The 15,652-nt window shown below is 32.8% G+C and overlaps 1 protein-coding gene across 1 annotated transcript in view; it reads left to right on the top strand.

Annotated features, from left to right (window-relative positions):
* The first annotated feature begins 204 nt into the window (after nucleotides 1-204).
* LOC111509106 (cationic amino acid transporter slimfast) overlaps nucleotides 205-15,652 on the top strand; it is a 47,187-nt gene continuing 31,739 nt past the window's right edge. The window contains 2 exon segments of the mRNA XM_074170448.1: nucleotides 205-841; nucleotides 15,003-15,131. Coding sequence (XP_074026549.1) covers nucleotides 607-841; nucleotides 15,003-15,131 — 364 coding nt within the window. The 5' untranslated portion in view covers nucleotides 205-606.

The raw sequence follows: 15,652 nt of genomic DNA on the forward strand, positions 1-15,652 counted from the left end.
CGTGACGTTTCGGAGGAATACCGATTTTTTCTTACCTCAGGCACCGTATAGAAGGTGTTCACTTTTATACGGTGCCTCAGGTATCCTCTTGTCCAAATTCCACTCTATTTCGTAATCGTAACGCCTTCTACATAGGTACGCACCGTAGGCCAATACAAACTGTCACGTCTATACTATGTCACAGTATTCCGAAACTTATCTATGATTAATAAAAATGAATATTAATAACTACCACTGCACCACTTACTACTAAAGTTTGAATTAGTGTAATTTGTTTCAAACAAATGTTTCGATTATTCATTCATTATATTACGTTCCTTTTCTTTGTCATTATCTATTCTGTTGAAAACACATTTCTAGAAATACGCCTAAAACTAATCTAAAATATGAGTATATGAAGATAGCACATACGTTTTGTTTACTATTCAGAAAGCTAATTTACTAATCTCGAAATTTATATATTTTATCATAAAATTTATCTTCTTGCATGATTCTATTGTCTGGGTGTGTTCGTATTCATACCAGTGAAGTTGGGTGATGTGATGTGCTCAGCTGAGATAAAATAGATAACCTAAAACTTATGATTTTCTATAAAGAATTGAAAGGATGAATATGGCAAAAATTTGGAAAATATTGACGAGAAAAAAAGTGATTGAGCATATTACTGCTGAAGAATCAAAGTTATCAAGAATTTTGAACACATTTGACCTGACTGCACTTGGAGTTGGAAGTACCTTGGGGGTAGGTGTATATGTATTAGCGGGACATGTTGCCAAAGATACAGCTGGACCATCTGTCGTTCTATCGTTTTTTATAGCAGCCCTAGCTTCAATTTTTGCAGGTAAAAACATTTGGTTTATATATATATATATATATATATTTCAACTTCTTAGCTGCAAACTTATAACACAAAAGAAAAACATATTTGAGGGAATAAGTACCCTGAATAGAATAATAGATTACATTTATACACTGATGTAACAAACAATGTACATCTTAAAGTGCAGATTGTATATTAACTATACATTACATGAATTACACCTTTGAAACATTTGATTACAAATATATTATCAACATTTAATAATAAATTACATTTAAATTTTTTCAACTATGGAATGCAGTTGTAGTAATAAGGGAATTTTTTGTAAGTTGATGTTTTTAATTTCACCTTGTTTCAATTTCTTGTTAATTAATTGTTGACTTTTAACAAATGTTAAACCATTGCAGAGTCTATAAATCTCTTAACATTAATATTTGTTTTTTTTTTGAAAATAATGCGACAAATTTCACCATGATTAATGTTGAACAGGAGACTAATCATTTTTTCTTCGAGTATGAAAACCCTATGTGAATCAGCTGCTTGATCAAACATTATCAGCGCATCTTAGATGATGCGCTTAGGGATAAGTTGGTCTGTGGTCTCAAATCAGAAAACGTCAAGAAAAAATTATCATCTGAGGATAATTTGACATTCAGTTGAGCCTGTCAGATAGCTCAAAGTATGGAACTTGCTGAAAACAAAGCCAAAATCATGGGAACTGATTTGGTGAATAAAGTTGAAAGTCAAAGTCATTTTAGGTCGAGATTCAAACAGTAGTGGTTCATTGCAGTAAATGAATATGAAGTGTAAATGATGTTTGCAATTACATATGAATAATTCAAAATGTCCTGCAATGCAATGGAAATGTTTTTCTTGCAATACCATGGGACATACTTCAAAATCCCCCATGTGCAAGAATCGTGTCCATTTTGTAGAGGAATTCGAGGGTGATTTTGATGAAAATTTTTTGCCAAAAAAATTATCCTATCAAATTTGTCTATTTCTAGTCATGTGTGTCGAAATAACCAATGAAACCATCATTACACTGATAACTACCCATGGATAGTTTTCACGGGTAGTTATCACTTATGTCATGACATTGCTAAGCAACCAACACAATAAAGTTGTTTGACATTTCAGTAATTCAATTTATTTTGAAAATGTCACTTAATCAACGGATGGACGAAATCTTCTGCTGAAGCAATTGGCTTGGATACGAAACAGAGGAAAATAACCAATCACTCTAATAGAGCAACTGCAGTCAGTCAACTAGCTAAGAGTGGAGTATTATACGAATTGTTCTTTTAATAACTGTGTGTTCAATAAATAATTTTGTTCGAATTGCAAAAAATTTTCTCACCGAATATCCCTCGAACATTGATAAATAACTCATAATTTTATCACAACTTCCTCAAGCACGTTATTTTAGGTAACATCCCTCCGCCTTGGCGTCGGGATGTTACCAAATAACGTGCTTTCGAAAACTGTGATAAAATTATTTCGTTAGTTATCAAAGTCCTTGGGATATTATAGCTGATAAAAACCTAGAGACAAAGTAAGAAGACTTGGATAACGCAGAAGAAAAAGTATTTTATTCCATAATCAAAGGCATTAAAGAAGTTCATCAGTCAAGTAATGATAAAACTAGTCCGGTCATGATTAAATTTTCAGTTGCAAAAAAAATTATTGAATTTTTATTAGATACAGGTTCTGATAGTTCTATTGTTTCTATGGATATGTTCAAAAAGTTCTTTCCTACAGTTGAATTAGTTGAAGACAATGTGAAACTTGAAATATTATTTGATCAAGTGAATGATTTGGTTTTCAGAGCTACCGTTGATGTTAAATGTGTGAAAAATGGATGCAGTAAGAGTCCAGAGTTGAAAGTGACTGATTTTGAGTCTGGTGTCTCTTTGTTAGGAAGATCATGGTTGAATGTTCTGCTGCCTAATCGGAAAGAACAGTTTGAATGTTTTAATACATAGATGGTTAATAATAATGTTTGTAGCAAAGAAGTGGAAAAATTGGTTAAGGCTTTCGAGGCAGAGATTTTCAGTGTTATTATTATCATTCGCGTTTGAAGGCCGTCGTAGTTTGGAACTGCATCCTAACGTTGGTGGAAGTGGAAGGTTTTATAAAGATATTGATTCTTAGCGAATGTAAACGTGAGAGATAACATGACAACATAGCGAATACTGTATGCCTTGAAAGGTTGAGTACGAGAGGAAATCGAAAATTTAGTCAAAGAAATAATTTTACAACCAGTTGAAATGTCTGAATGGACTAGTCCTATAGTGGTGGTTCCTAAACTTAATGGAAAAATCAGGATTTGTGGAGATTTTAAGTCTACCATCAATCCAGTCATTGAAAACCGGTATTATCCTTTTCCTACAGCTGAGGAAATATTCGCTTCATTGCCTGGGGAAAAATTTTTCTCAGTTGTGGATTTGAAAAATGTCTATTTTCAAATTGAGGTTAGTGATGAAAGCAAAAGTTTATTAACGATAAATACTTCTTTTGGTTTATTCTTATATACCAAGACTTGCATTTGGTGTTAAATCTGCACCGCATGTATTTCAATCGGTAATAGAATAAATTCTGAAAATTATATCTCGGGTGCAATTGTTATTTAGATGATTGTCTTATAACCGCCGAAAATCATCAGGAAATGGAGAATAGATTGTGTTCAATAGGTTCATAAAATAAAATGTTCATATTAATTCAGATAAAAGTAATTTGTTTCTGAAATAGGTCACATAATTTTAGAAAATAGTACTGAACCTACTGATTCAAAAATTAAATCTATTTTGGAAGCTCCTAAACTAGAAAATATTCAACAGTTACAATCATATTTAGGATTGTTACCAGAGAATTTCATAGCTCTTTATAAACTACTGCAGAAAGGCGTTTCATGGTATTGGAATCAGGATACTAATACATGCTTCGAAACTAGTAAGAAATTCTTAATGGGCTCGAACATTTTAATGGCTTTCAATCCTATACATATATCCAATTACATTAACTTGTGATGTGTCACCATATGGTGTAACACCTGATGGGAGTGAAAGGCCGATATTGTATATTTCTGCTATACTTTCATCAGCAGAAAAAAATTATAGACAATTAGAAAAAGAAGCACTTAGTATAATTTATGGTGTTGAAAACTTTCATAATCATTTATATGGCAGAAAATTCACATTAATCAATTATCATAAACCTTTAAAGTATTTACTCTCACCATCCAAACCATTATCCCCTTTGGCTGCTGGCAGAGTACAACGCTGGGTAGTTACACTTTAGGGCTATGATTATGATATCAAACATAAGAACGGTAAAAAATTGCCACATGTAGATGCACTTTCTAGGCTGAGAGTGGAGAAACTATCAAATATTTTTTGATGGTAAAAGTGTTGCCAATGTATGAAGGCTATTTTCCGGGTTTTCTGGCCGTGGTTTGCAAGTTTTATGCCTGACGTTTCGTCTACTGCTGCGGTAGACATTTTTAAAGGCGATGTGGTAACGGTCGCAATGCCCGAGCTGGTTCTTGTTCCTGTTGTATCCAACGCATCAACTATTATTTCCGTACTGGGCGCTCTATTTATATCGTTCCTTATTGTATTACCTTTTCGTGTACCTCTAAGGACAGCCAGCTGCTAGAGGTTCTCTAGGGTCCTTCGCTGACCTGAGACTTGGCCTGATGATTTTTTCTGCCTAAATATTGGTTTCACGTCGTGTTTCACTAAGAGTCTGTCAATCCGGTCTCTGACATTTTTGACATTGGGAAGGAAAGCTCTTCCCCTGACTGTCCTAGCTGGGGTTACTTTGGTATGAATGCATTTTTCAGGTGATTTAGCCGAGAAACCATATTGCTGGCTACATTATATTGACGACATGTTCGTGATATGGCGAGATGGGGAAGACACACTTACAGATTTTCTAATACACCTTAACTCGCTCAACCCAAAAATCCAATTCACAATGGAACGAGAAGTCCAACGGACTCTAGCCTTCTTGGATGTTCTTGTGAATAGACGTGAAGACGGTACACTTGGCCACCGAGTGTTCAGAAAACCAACGCACACAGACAGATACCTGAACAAAAACTCGAATCACCAGACACAACAAAAGAGAGGGGTAATTAAAACGTTGGTTGAGAGAGAACGACGAATCTGTGAACTTGAGGCCTGCCTGAAAAACTAAATTACCTGAAAAATGCATTCAAAATTAATGGGTACAGCGAAAGATAATCCAAGTGGGCCATACGACTCAGGAGAGAGAACACCAAAGCAACCCCAGCTAGGCCAGTCAAGGGAAAAGTTTTCCTTCCCTATGCCAAAAATGTCGCAGACCGGATTGGTAGAATCTTAGTGAAACACGACGTGAAGCCAATATTAGGCCAACAAAAACCATCAGGCAAAGTCTCATTTCAGCGAAGGACCCTAGAGAACTTCTAGCAACGCCAGAGGTATACCGGATTCAGTGTAGCTGCGAGTCGGTCTACATCGAAACCACGACCGCCAAGTCGGCTATGACCGAACATTTTCTCAACAAAGAAGGTACCCACATTATCTCATTCGAAGACACAGTAATACTCGACAGTACCCAAAATTATTACCCAAGAATATATAGAGAGGCAATAGAGATTCAAAAAATTAGTATATCATTTTCATTTGGTAATGACTCTTGAATTATGCTAATTGGAGTAGATAGGTATGTATAGACACGCCGGAAGAAGCTATTGTATAGCAAAACACGTGTTGCATTTTTGTAAAACTGATTTGCGAAAATCTCACAAAGTGTTCCAAGTATTTCATAAATTTACCAACCTTGAACAAGCCTCGGGTATGACTTTATGTGAAGACTAGACTAGCAAAATATGCTTTGTTCAGTGAGAATTACATCTGAGATATGAGTTAATTTATGTACCGAGAAACTTGACATTTTTCCCAGAATTTTGATTAATATCAAGACGTGACAGAATCAAGACGGCAATTTTTGGATGAAAATTACCATAATCGCTGGATTGGGAGAGCAGGCCCACACCAATGGCCACCTCGCTCGCCCGAAATGAGTCCCTTAGATTATTTTCTCTGGGGACACCTTAAAGCGTTAGTATACAAAACTGCTATCCAAAGTAAAGATGATTTACGGAATAAAATCATTAATTCATGTGACATAATAAAAAATACGCCAGGTATTTTCAGAAGAGTGCAAAATTCAATGATGCGGCGGCTAGACGGTTGTATTGAAACCGAAGGAAGCCATTTCTAACCCTTAATTTAGTGCAATTCGTTAGTCTAGATGTTAATGTTATTTAATATTTGTTGTTAGTCTTACATAATTAGTAATGAAAAATTGTAAAAATAATAATTTCCAAAAGAAACGTTTAATTCCCCATATTATTCCTTGTGACGTCCAGGGATATGCAATTAGGTCGACTTTTTTTTCTTAAAAACTAAGCAATATACGAAAAAAATTCAAGAGTCAAAAAAGTTGTATTTCTAATTGCTTAATACAATGAAATAATAAAACCTGCACAAAAGTCAGTGGCGTACATTTTTAAGTCAAAAATATTCGTTCTAATCCCGCTCGAGGACGTGATAAATTGAATCACGTTCGGGCTAAATTAGCTCCTTAATGTTATAAATACCATTGTCAAATTACAACAAAATTAGGTAAAGGATATTTAAGATATTTACGAATAACCTTTTTTTATTTTTATTTCAACACCCTGTGTCTTGAGAACGAAGAATTTGCGGACCCTTGTTTATATGAACATTTCGTCTTAAAATTACCTAAAGAATCGTCTGTTAAATTTATGGTACATACTTAATTAACACCCTGTATTTTAACTGAGTGCCCACTATACGCAAATGAGAGACGTCGTCATAATGTAGGAAATGACTTGAAAACTATAAGTGATAAATCGGACCATACTCAACTATTAAATTTCCTTAGTGACATAAATGTATTGAATAAAATTTAAATGGCATATTTGTAATTGACATTCAGTTAATAACCCTCTGTGGTTGAAGCTAAATAAATAGAAAAAAATTAAAAAAATATATTAGATGAGATGCAATTATGCAGTTTATTGTGAAAAGTATGTATGTGGGTGTATTATGATTTGCTTTATAGTATCTATAACTTTCGAGATAAATTCATAAGTTGCTGGAGTTTTCCCATGTCTAAAAGATGCCAATAACCATTATCAAAATTTATTAAGGTGGATTCATGCACCAGACATGCGCCTGTGAAGTTATCCACAAATTGTCATTCACAATATATGCAGAAGAGACAAAAACTCTAGTGGAATATCATTGTATGGTTTTTCCAAGTTTTTGAAAAAAGTACTTGTGTAGGAATTCCCACTATATGTTTATTATTTTGAAAGAGTTATATCTTTAGAAGTGATTAATTTTTTGGGTAAGAACGTTTTTGGCTTTCTACTGCTCCATCTTGATACAGAAAAATGTGGGAATCTTCCAAAGAAAGGAAGAAAATAAACAATTGCAAAAGAAGTAACTTCATACATAGATGTATAGATCATGCAAATAATTAACTTTCAGACACAAATTGGAAGAAAAAGCTGTCCTGAAACAGCTACTTTCATATAAACATTGAACTACATGAAAGAAAAATTCTTTCGAAACAAATGCTTTCATATGAACACTGAATTATACAGAAAATACTTTTCTACTCAGTTTCTATTCCAAACATTCGTTATAGAATTAAATCAGATATTATTCACAGGATTTTTACACAATATACTAAATGATGTTTCGCCGTAAGACACTTGCCTTAGGGCTCATCAGTACCAATCTGAATTATATAAAATCACACAATTCATTCATAAATTACGATTTTTCATGTCGCGAAATACGTTTGATCTACTTATGTCATCGATGACATCTTAATGACATTCATTCACCTATTTGATTAAATCCCAGCCAAAATGAATCTTGTTTAATTTGAAAGGGTTATGTTTTTAGGAGTGACTGATTTTTTGGGAAATAAAGTTTTTCGCTTTATACACCACCACACCTACACCAATGTAAGAATCTTCTAAAGAAAGGAAGGAAGTAATTAATTTTAAAAGAAGTAAATTTATACATAGATGTGTAGATCATGAAAAGAAGTAACTTTTAGACACAAATTGAAAGAAAAAGCCTTCCCACATTTTTCTGTATCAAGATGGAGTAGTAGAAAGCCAAAAAAATTTTTTCCCGAAAAAAATGTTTATTATATTTTGCAAAATAGTTTCAACAAATGCTTTCATCAATTTTTACATCAACAATTCAATAAAGAGCAATATTTCATTTGTGTTTATTCAGAATGAGAAGTCATAGGCCTGCATCTGATAAAATTGGAAATAGTGAATAGTGGATTCCAAATTTTTTTCCACATCTTAAACTACTTTTTCTCCAGAGCTGATACAAAATGATATTTTTTACCCATAAGTACATTGTGTGTAGAATAAAATTGAAATCGGTGAGTGAAGAATTCCAAAAGGAATTTTTACAGAGATCTATGAGAATATAATTTATTGTTTCTAATTTCATGATGTAAAAACTAAAATTTGTAGGAAGAAAAATTGGATTATCTAGTTAACGAGACCCGACTCAAAAATTATGTATATCAGAAAAAAATGTTTTCACTGGTATTTTAAGGTGCTTGAGATCTGCTTAAAAATGTTATTCCATACTTTCATAGTCCACAAGAAAAAAATGTAAGCAAATGGTTCATGATGAATGATGGATTTTAGAAATTTTTTTTTTATAGTAGTTCAAGGTATGAGTTCATGAAAACTGACTCAGACCTTAGTTTCTAATTTATACTTTCATGTTTTGGAAAAATAAATGAGTGAAAAACGATTTTTGATTTTTTTAAAATGTAAAATAGTGGATCACGGATACCAGAAAAAAAATTACTGATATTTTAGGGTGAAATTTATACTCAGAACTTGAATTGGCGTGAAGTTATCCACAGATTTCTGGCCACACATGTTGACGTAGAGAAAAATAAAAATCTGTGGTTGGGATACGAAATTATTAGCACCCGTATTAATATCTGTGGCTGGAAATACCTATTCAGTATAGGTTGAACGTGAAATTATTAAGATTATTTGGTGTATAACTTTTTTATAGAATCTTGAGTAGATTGACGCGTTGATAACCGTTTTCTCATCAACAATACAGATTTATGGGAGAATAATATTGGAAATATCAGACTCACTTTCCAATACCCCATGTAGAAATGATACCCGATGATGTGCGTTCATTAAAATCACAAAACTTTCATAGTTTCTTGAGTAGATTAACTTGGTGATAACAGTTTTCTTGTCATCTAAACAGATTTCGAAAAAGAAATTATTGAAACAATCAGACTCATTTTTTGAGATTCCTTGTAAAATTGGAACCAGATGATGTGCGTTCACGGAAATCACACAACTCTTATAGAATCTTGGGTAGATTGACGTAGTGGGAACCGTTTTCTTGTCACCCATACAGATTTCGAGAATAAAATTGTTGAAACAATCAGACAAACTTTTTAAAACCCCCTGTAAAATTGGAACCAGATGATGTGCGTGCATAAAAATAGAAAAAGTCTTATGGAACTTCGGGTAGATTGACGTAGTGATAACAGTTTTCTTGTCACCCATACAGATTTCCGGGAAAAAATGTCGAAACAGTCAGACTCGTTTTTTGAGATTCCTTGTAGAATTAGAATCAGATGATCTGCGTTCATGAAAATTACACAACTCTTATAGAATCTTGGGTAGATTGACGTAGTGGGAACCGTTTTTTTGTCACACATACAGATTTTGAGAATGAAATTGTTGAAACAATCAGACTAACTTTTTAAAACCCCTTCTAGAATTGGAACCAGATAATGTGCGTACATAAAAATCGAACAAGTCTTATGGAATCTTGAATAGATTGATGTAGTGATAAAATTTTTTTGTCAACCAAACAGATTTTGAGAATAACACTGTTGAAACAATCAGACTCATTTTTTGAGATTTCTTGTTGAACAGGAACCAGATGATGTGCGTTCATGAAAACTACACAACTCTTATAGAATCTTGGGTAGATCGATATAGTGAAAACCGTTTTCTTGTCACCCATACAAATTTCCAGGAAAAATATTGAAATAAACAGACTCACTTTTTAAAACACCTTGTAGAATTGGAATCGGAAGATATGCGTTCATGGAAATTACACAACTCTTATAGAATTTTGGGTAGATTGATATAGTGAAAACCGTTTTCTTGTCACTCATACATATTTCGATAAAAAAATTGTTGCAACAATCAGACTCACTTTTTAAAACACCTTGTAGAATTGGAACCGGGAGATGGGCGTTCATGAAAATCACACAACTCTTATAAAATCTTAGGAAGATTGATAAAGTGAAAACTGTTTTTCTGTCACCTATACAGATTTCGATAAAAAAATTGTTGCAACAATCACACTCATTTTTTGATATTCCTTGTAGAATTGGTACCAGAAGATGTGCGTTCATGGAAATAACACAACTCTTGTAGAATCTTGGGTAGATCGATAAAGTGAAAACCGTTCTCTTGTCACCCATACAGATTTCCAGGAAAATATATTGAATTAATTAGACTCACTTTTTAAAACACCTTGTAGAATTGAAACCAGACGATGTGCGTTCATGAAAATTACACAACTCTTATAGAATTTTGGGTAGATCGATATAGTGAAAACTGTTTTCTTGTCACCCATACAGATTTCGAGAATAAAATTGTTCAAACGATCAGACTAACTTTTTTAAACCCTTTGTAGAATTAGATACAGATGATGGGCGTGCATAAAAATCGCATGAGTCTTATGGAATCTTGGGTAGATTGACGTAGTGATAACAATTTTCTTGTCACCCGAACAGATTTCGAAAACAAAAATGTTGAAACAATCAGACTCATTTTTTGAGATTCCTTGTAGAATTGGAACCAGAAGATGTGCGTTCATGAAAATTACACAACTGTTATAGAATCTTGGGTAGATCAACATAGTGATAACAGTTTTCTTGTCACCCAAACAGATTTCTAAAAAAATTGTTGAAACAATCAGACTCAATTTTTGAGATTCCTTGTAGAATTAGAACCAGATGATGTGCGTTCATGAAAATAACAGAACTGTTATAAAATCTTGGGGAGATTCACATAGCGAGAATAGTGTTCTTGTCACCCCTACAGATTTTGAGAAAAAAAATTGTTCAAACGATCAGACTAACTTTTTTAAACCCTTTGTAGAATTAGATACAGATGATGGGCGTGCATAAAAATCGAATAAGTCTTATGGAATCTTGGGTAGATCCACATAGTGATAACAGTTTTCTTGTCACCCAAACAGATTTCTAAAAAAAAATGTTGAAACAATCAGACTCAATTTTTGAGATTCCTTGTAGAATTAGAACCAGATGATGTGCGTTCATGAAAATAACAGAACTGTTATAAAATCTTGGGGAGATTCACATAGCGAGAATAGTGTTCTTGTCACCCCTACAGATTTTGAGAAAATAAATTGTTGCAACAATCAGACCAAATTTTTGAAACCCCTTGTAGAATTGGAACCAGATGATGTGCGTGCATTGAAAATCGAACAATACTTATGGAATCTTGAGTAGATTGATGTTGTGATAATAGTTTTCTTGTCACCCAAACAGATTTCGGAAGAAAATATGTTAAAACAATCAGACTCATTTTTTGAGATTCCTTGTAGAATTGGAACAAGATGATTCCTAGCCCCAATTCACTTTATGAAATTATAAATATACAAATAACAGATTTCGAGACTACTGTAACGAATCTGAAGCCGCCCCTGACCAGCATGCCGGCCGAATCCTGTAGCAAACACATGACATCACCGCGAAAGAATGCAGTCGGACACCGCCGGTAAAACTCTAGTTGAGTACCGAACCGACTACATATGTATTTCTAGAAAGAACCGTTACATTATATAAGCCCGGCTTCCCGACCCAAGAGGGCAGTTCAAAAGTTAATAGAGCGGCTTAACAGAAAATTCAAATAGTGGAAATAAATTAAGCGTTAGTTGCTAAGTGTTGTAAATAAATTATTTTGTAATTAGTGAAATATTATTGGAAATAAATTTGTTCAAGACAGTTAATTCTTCAATTTGTCACGATACCTTCAAACTGGAAGAGAAGCAATATTATTACTCATTCGTATGACGTTTTGAAAAATCATTTTTTCGAAATCTGTATATTTTTTTCCAGGAATCTGTATCGGTGACAAGAAAACAGTTCGCATTACGTTAATCTACTCAAGATTCAATAAGAGTTATGTGATTTTCATGGGCGTACATCATCTGGTTCCAATTCTACAAGGAGTCTCAAAAAATGAGTCAGATTATTTCAATTTTTTTTTTCTGACAAGAAAACTGTTATCACTACGTCAATCTACTCAAGATTCCATAAGACTTGTTCGAATTTTATGCACGCACATCATCTGTTTCCAATTCTACAAGGCGTTTTAAAAAGTTAGTCTGATCGTTTCAACAATTTTATTCTCAGAATCTGTATGTCTGTTTTTTTTCTGATTGATTCGACCGTTACTTGATGAAGATCCATAGTAATTTCATAAACTACACCTCAAGATTTGATCTCCTGAGGTGTATTTTATGAGAAAATGTGTATGTGTGACAAAAAAAACGGTTTTTGCTATGTTGATCTACTCAAGATTCAAGAGTTCTGTTATTTTCATGAACGCACATCATCTGGTTCCAATTCTACAAGGTGTTTTAAAAAATGAGTCTGATTGTTTGAACTTTTTTTTCTCGAAATCTGTTTGGGTGACAAGAAAATTTTTATCACTACGTCAATCTACCGAAGATTCCATAAGACATGTTCGATTTTTATGCACGCACATCATCTGGTTTTAATTCTACAAGGGGTTTTAAAAAGTTTGTTTGATCGAAAACGGTTTTCACATTATTGATCTACCCAAGAAACTATGGAAGTTGTGTCATTTTGATGAACGCACATCATCGGGTATCATTTCTACATGGAGTATTGGAAAGTAAGTCTGATATTTTCAATATTATTCTTTCCTAAATCTGTATTGTTGATGAGAAAATGTTTATCAACACGTCAATCTACTCAAGATTCTATAAAAAAGTTATACACCAAATAGTCTTAATAATTCCACGTTCAACCTATAACGAATAGGTATTTCCAGCCACAGATATTAATTCGAGTGCTAATAATTTCGTATCCCAACCACAGATTTTAATTTTCCTCTACGTCAGCATGTGTGGCCAGAAATCTGTGGATAACTACACGCCAATGTAACTTGAAAACATATGGAAACCTTTTTTATTATTAATAAAAAAAAAAATATTTCTCATAAAAAGTTGTGCAAGGAACAAAACCTGAAATGTTATCATCGGTAATCAAATTCTTTCAGTCATATAAGGGATTTGTCGAAAAATATAAATTTTGCTCAAGAGTACAAAACAGTTATTTTCATCAGTATTGAAAATTGTTATCGAAAAGAGTTCAACAGTTTTGCAAATCACGTTCAAGGAACATTGAGTTGTAATTATATAGAACATGTAAAATAGTTATGAAACATTAAGAAAAAGAAACGTCATATTTTTATTCATCTCTAGAGATTAATGTTCAGTTTATTGAAATTAACAATATTAAAATTGAAATAGGTCTAACTCTAAACTTCCTGTACTTGAATAGTACACAGTAATCGAAGAAGAAATTAAATTAAGAGCCCAATAAAACTCGGGATCTTTTTGATTGACCCTATGGAAATCGTGCGACATCAAAATGATTGATCTTTAAAGTAAAAGAGATACAGATGGAAATATCGAGAAATATAAAGCAAGACTAGTAGCGAAAGATTATTGTCAGAGGAAAGGCTATGATTATAATGAAACCTATGTCCATTAGCTCGTTTTGAAAATGTTCGACTCCCTGCTAAATAATAAATAAAGATGATCCTCTTGCGTATTAAATGGACGTTAAAAATGCGTTAATAATAAGCTATATATATGCAGCAATTAGAAGGAATTGTATATAACACAAACCTGGTACCTACATTGAAAGTCTTTATATGAGTTCAATCAAGTATTGAGAACCTGATATTCTAGATTTGATAAATTCATTTTGAAAGGGCTTCAAGTGTTTGTATTCATATGTAACCGTATATGCGAAAACGTTTATAATTTTATATATGCGTGATATTATCGTAGTAGGTGATAATGAAATGGAAATTTTAAATTGTCAAATGACTTCTATATGAAAGATTTGGGAGAATTTTTTTAAACTATCAATTAGATTTGCAATTCATATAATTGTTCAGATATTGGAGAGTTAGCAAATCAAAGGAAATGGGCGGATCTTCTCTGTTTATTCAAATTGTTCGGGTTATAGTGAAACCTCAAGATCATGCCGACTTATCGGAAAACAGCAGACATCTAGGCCGCATGGGGACTTGATGTGAATAGTACTTTCACACCGATGGAAAATGAACTTTTGGGAAATGACATTGGCACATCCTTCATGAGTTTTCCTGCAATCGAAGGAATGATCTAATTAGTAAACCTCTTTAGTTGAAAAATTATAAAACAATTATTGTTTCTATCTCAAATATGTATGATGAAACGTAAACTTCTGGTACATATGTTATATCATAATCGCCATACTCAGAAAGGATGTCCAGAGTATAGTTTTTTGCCATCACTTCATATTTCAAAACCCTGAAATAACTTGTTTCTCAAACTTACATTGATTTTTTTCAGATTTGGATATATGATAATTTCATATTTTCTTGATTTAATAATAAACAATAATTGAATTTCAATAAACTTCATTTTTATGTTGAAGAATGAGTAAAATCGAAATGAATTAATTTTTATTATAATCATGATCACTTTGATTTTTATATTTGGGAGTGATTTCCACAGAAATTTTTGAAAAATTTCAACAAGTAATCATGTTGAATGGATAGTTCTGTGAAACATTGGATTCAAGTTGCGTTTAATTTCTGAACAATTATTTTGATGAATACTTCCTTGTTTATTAAATTCACTTCATCCAATGTGTCTAGTAGGTATACCTACTTTTTAAACTGAAATTGAGATATGATAGGTATACTTGATAACTAATAAATTCGATTTGTTTTAAGGTTTGTGCTATGCGGAATTTGGTGCTCGAGCTCCGAAAGCAGGATCTGCTTATATTTACAGTTATGTTTGTGTCGGTGAATTCGTAGCATTTGTAATAGGATGGAATCTTATCTTGGAGTATGTCATTGGTGAGTTGATCTTACAAAAATGAATTCAGTACAATCATGTTTTTATCACTTATCTGATATATTGCTGATATTACTCTGATAATTATATTAAATATTGAAGAGTGAACCTATGTAATTCAATTTATTGTTTTATAATATTCAACTTTCAAGATGGGCTCGCAGATTAACGGTAAAAATGTTGAAGAAGTCCGTTGTAAAGACTTATTCAGAATTGGAAAATATGTGCCCATTGATTTATTATGATATACCTGAATTGATCTCATCACAAATGAGAAATCAACTTCAAAATATCAAACCATAGACACGTGATCAATAACCACTCGATAACCTTCGTATTTGTATATATATATATATATATATATATATATATATATATATATATATATATATATATATATATATATATATGATGAGCTGTTTTCTCGGGTTTCGCTCCGTGTTCTGTGTATTTTCTCCCCATATGGATTATTTTCACAACGTTTCGGCAAAGTCTCATTTGCCATCTTCTGGTGATGTCTGGT

The sequence above is a fragment of the Leptinotarsa decemlineata genome, unplaced genomic scaffold, assembly GCF_025532065.1.
Source record: "Leptinotarsa decemlineata unplaced genomic scaffold, Ldec_3_MD MMD2_P_RNA_scaffold_9, whole genome shotgun sequence".
NCBI classification, from domain to species: Eukaryota; Metazoa; Arthropoda; class Insecta; order Coleoptera; family Chrysomelidae; genus Leptinotarsa; species Leptinotarsa decemlineata.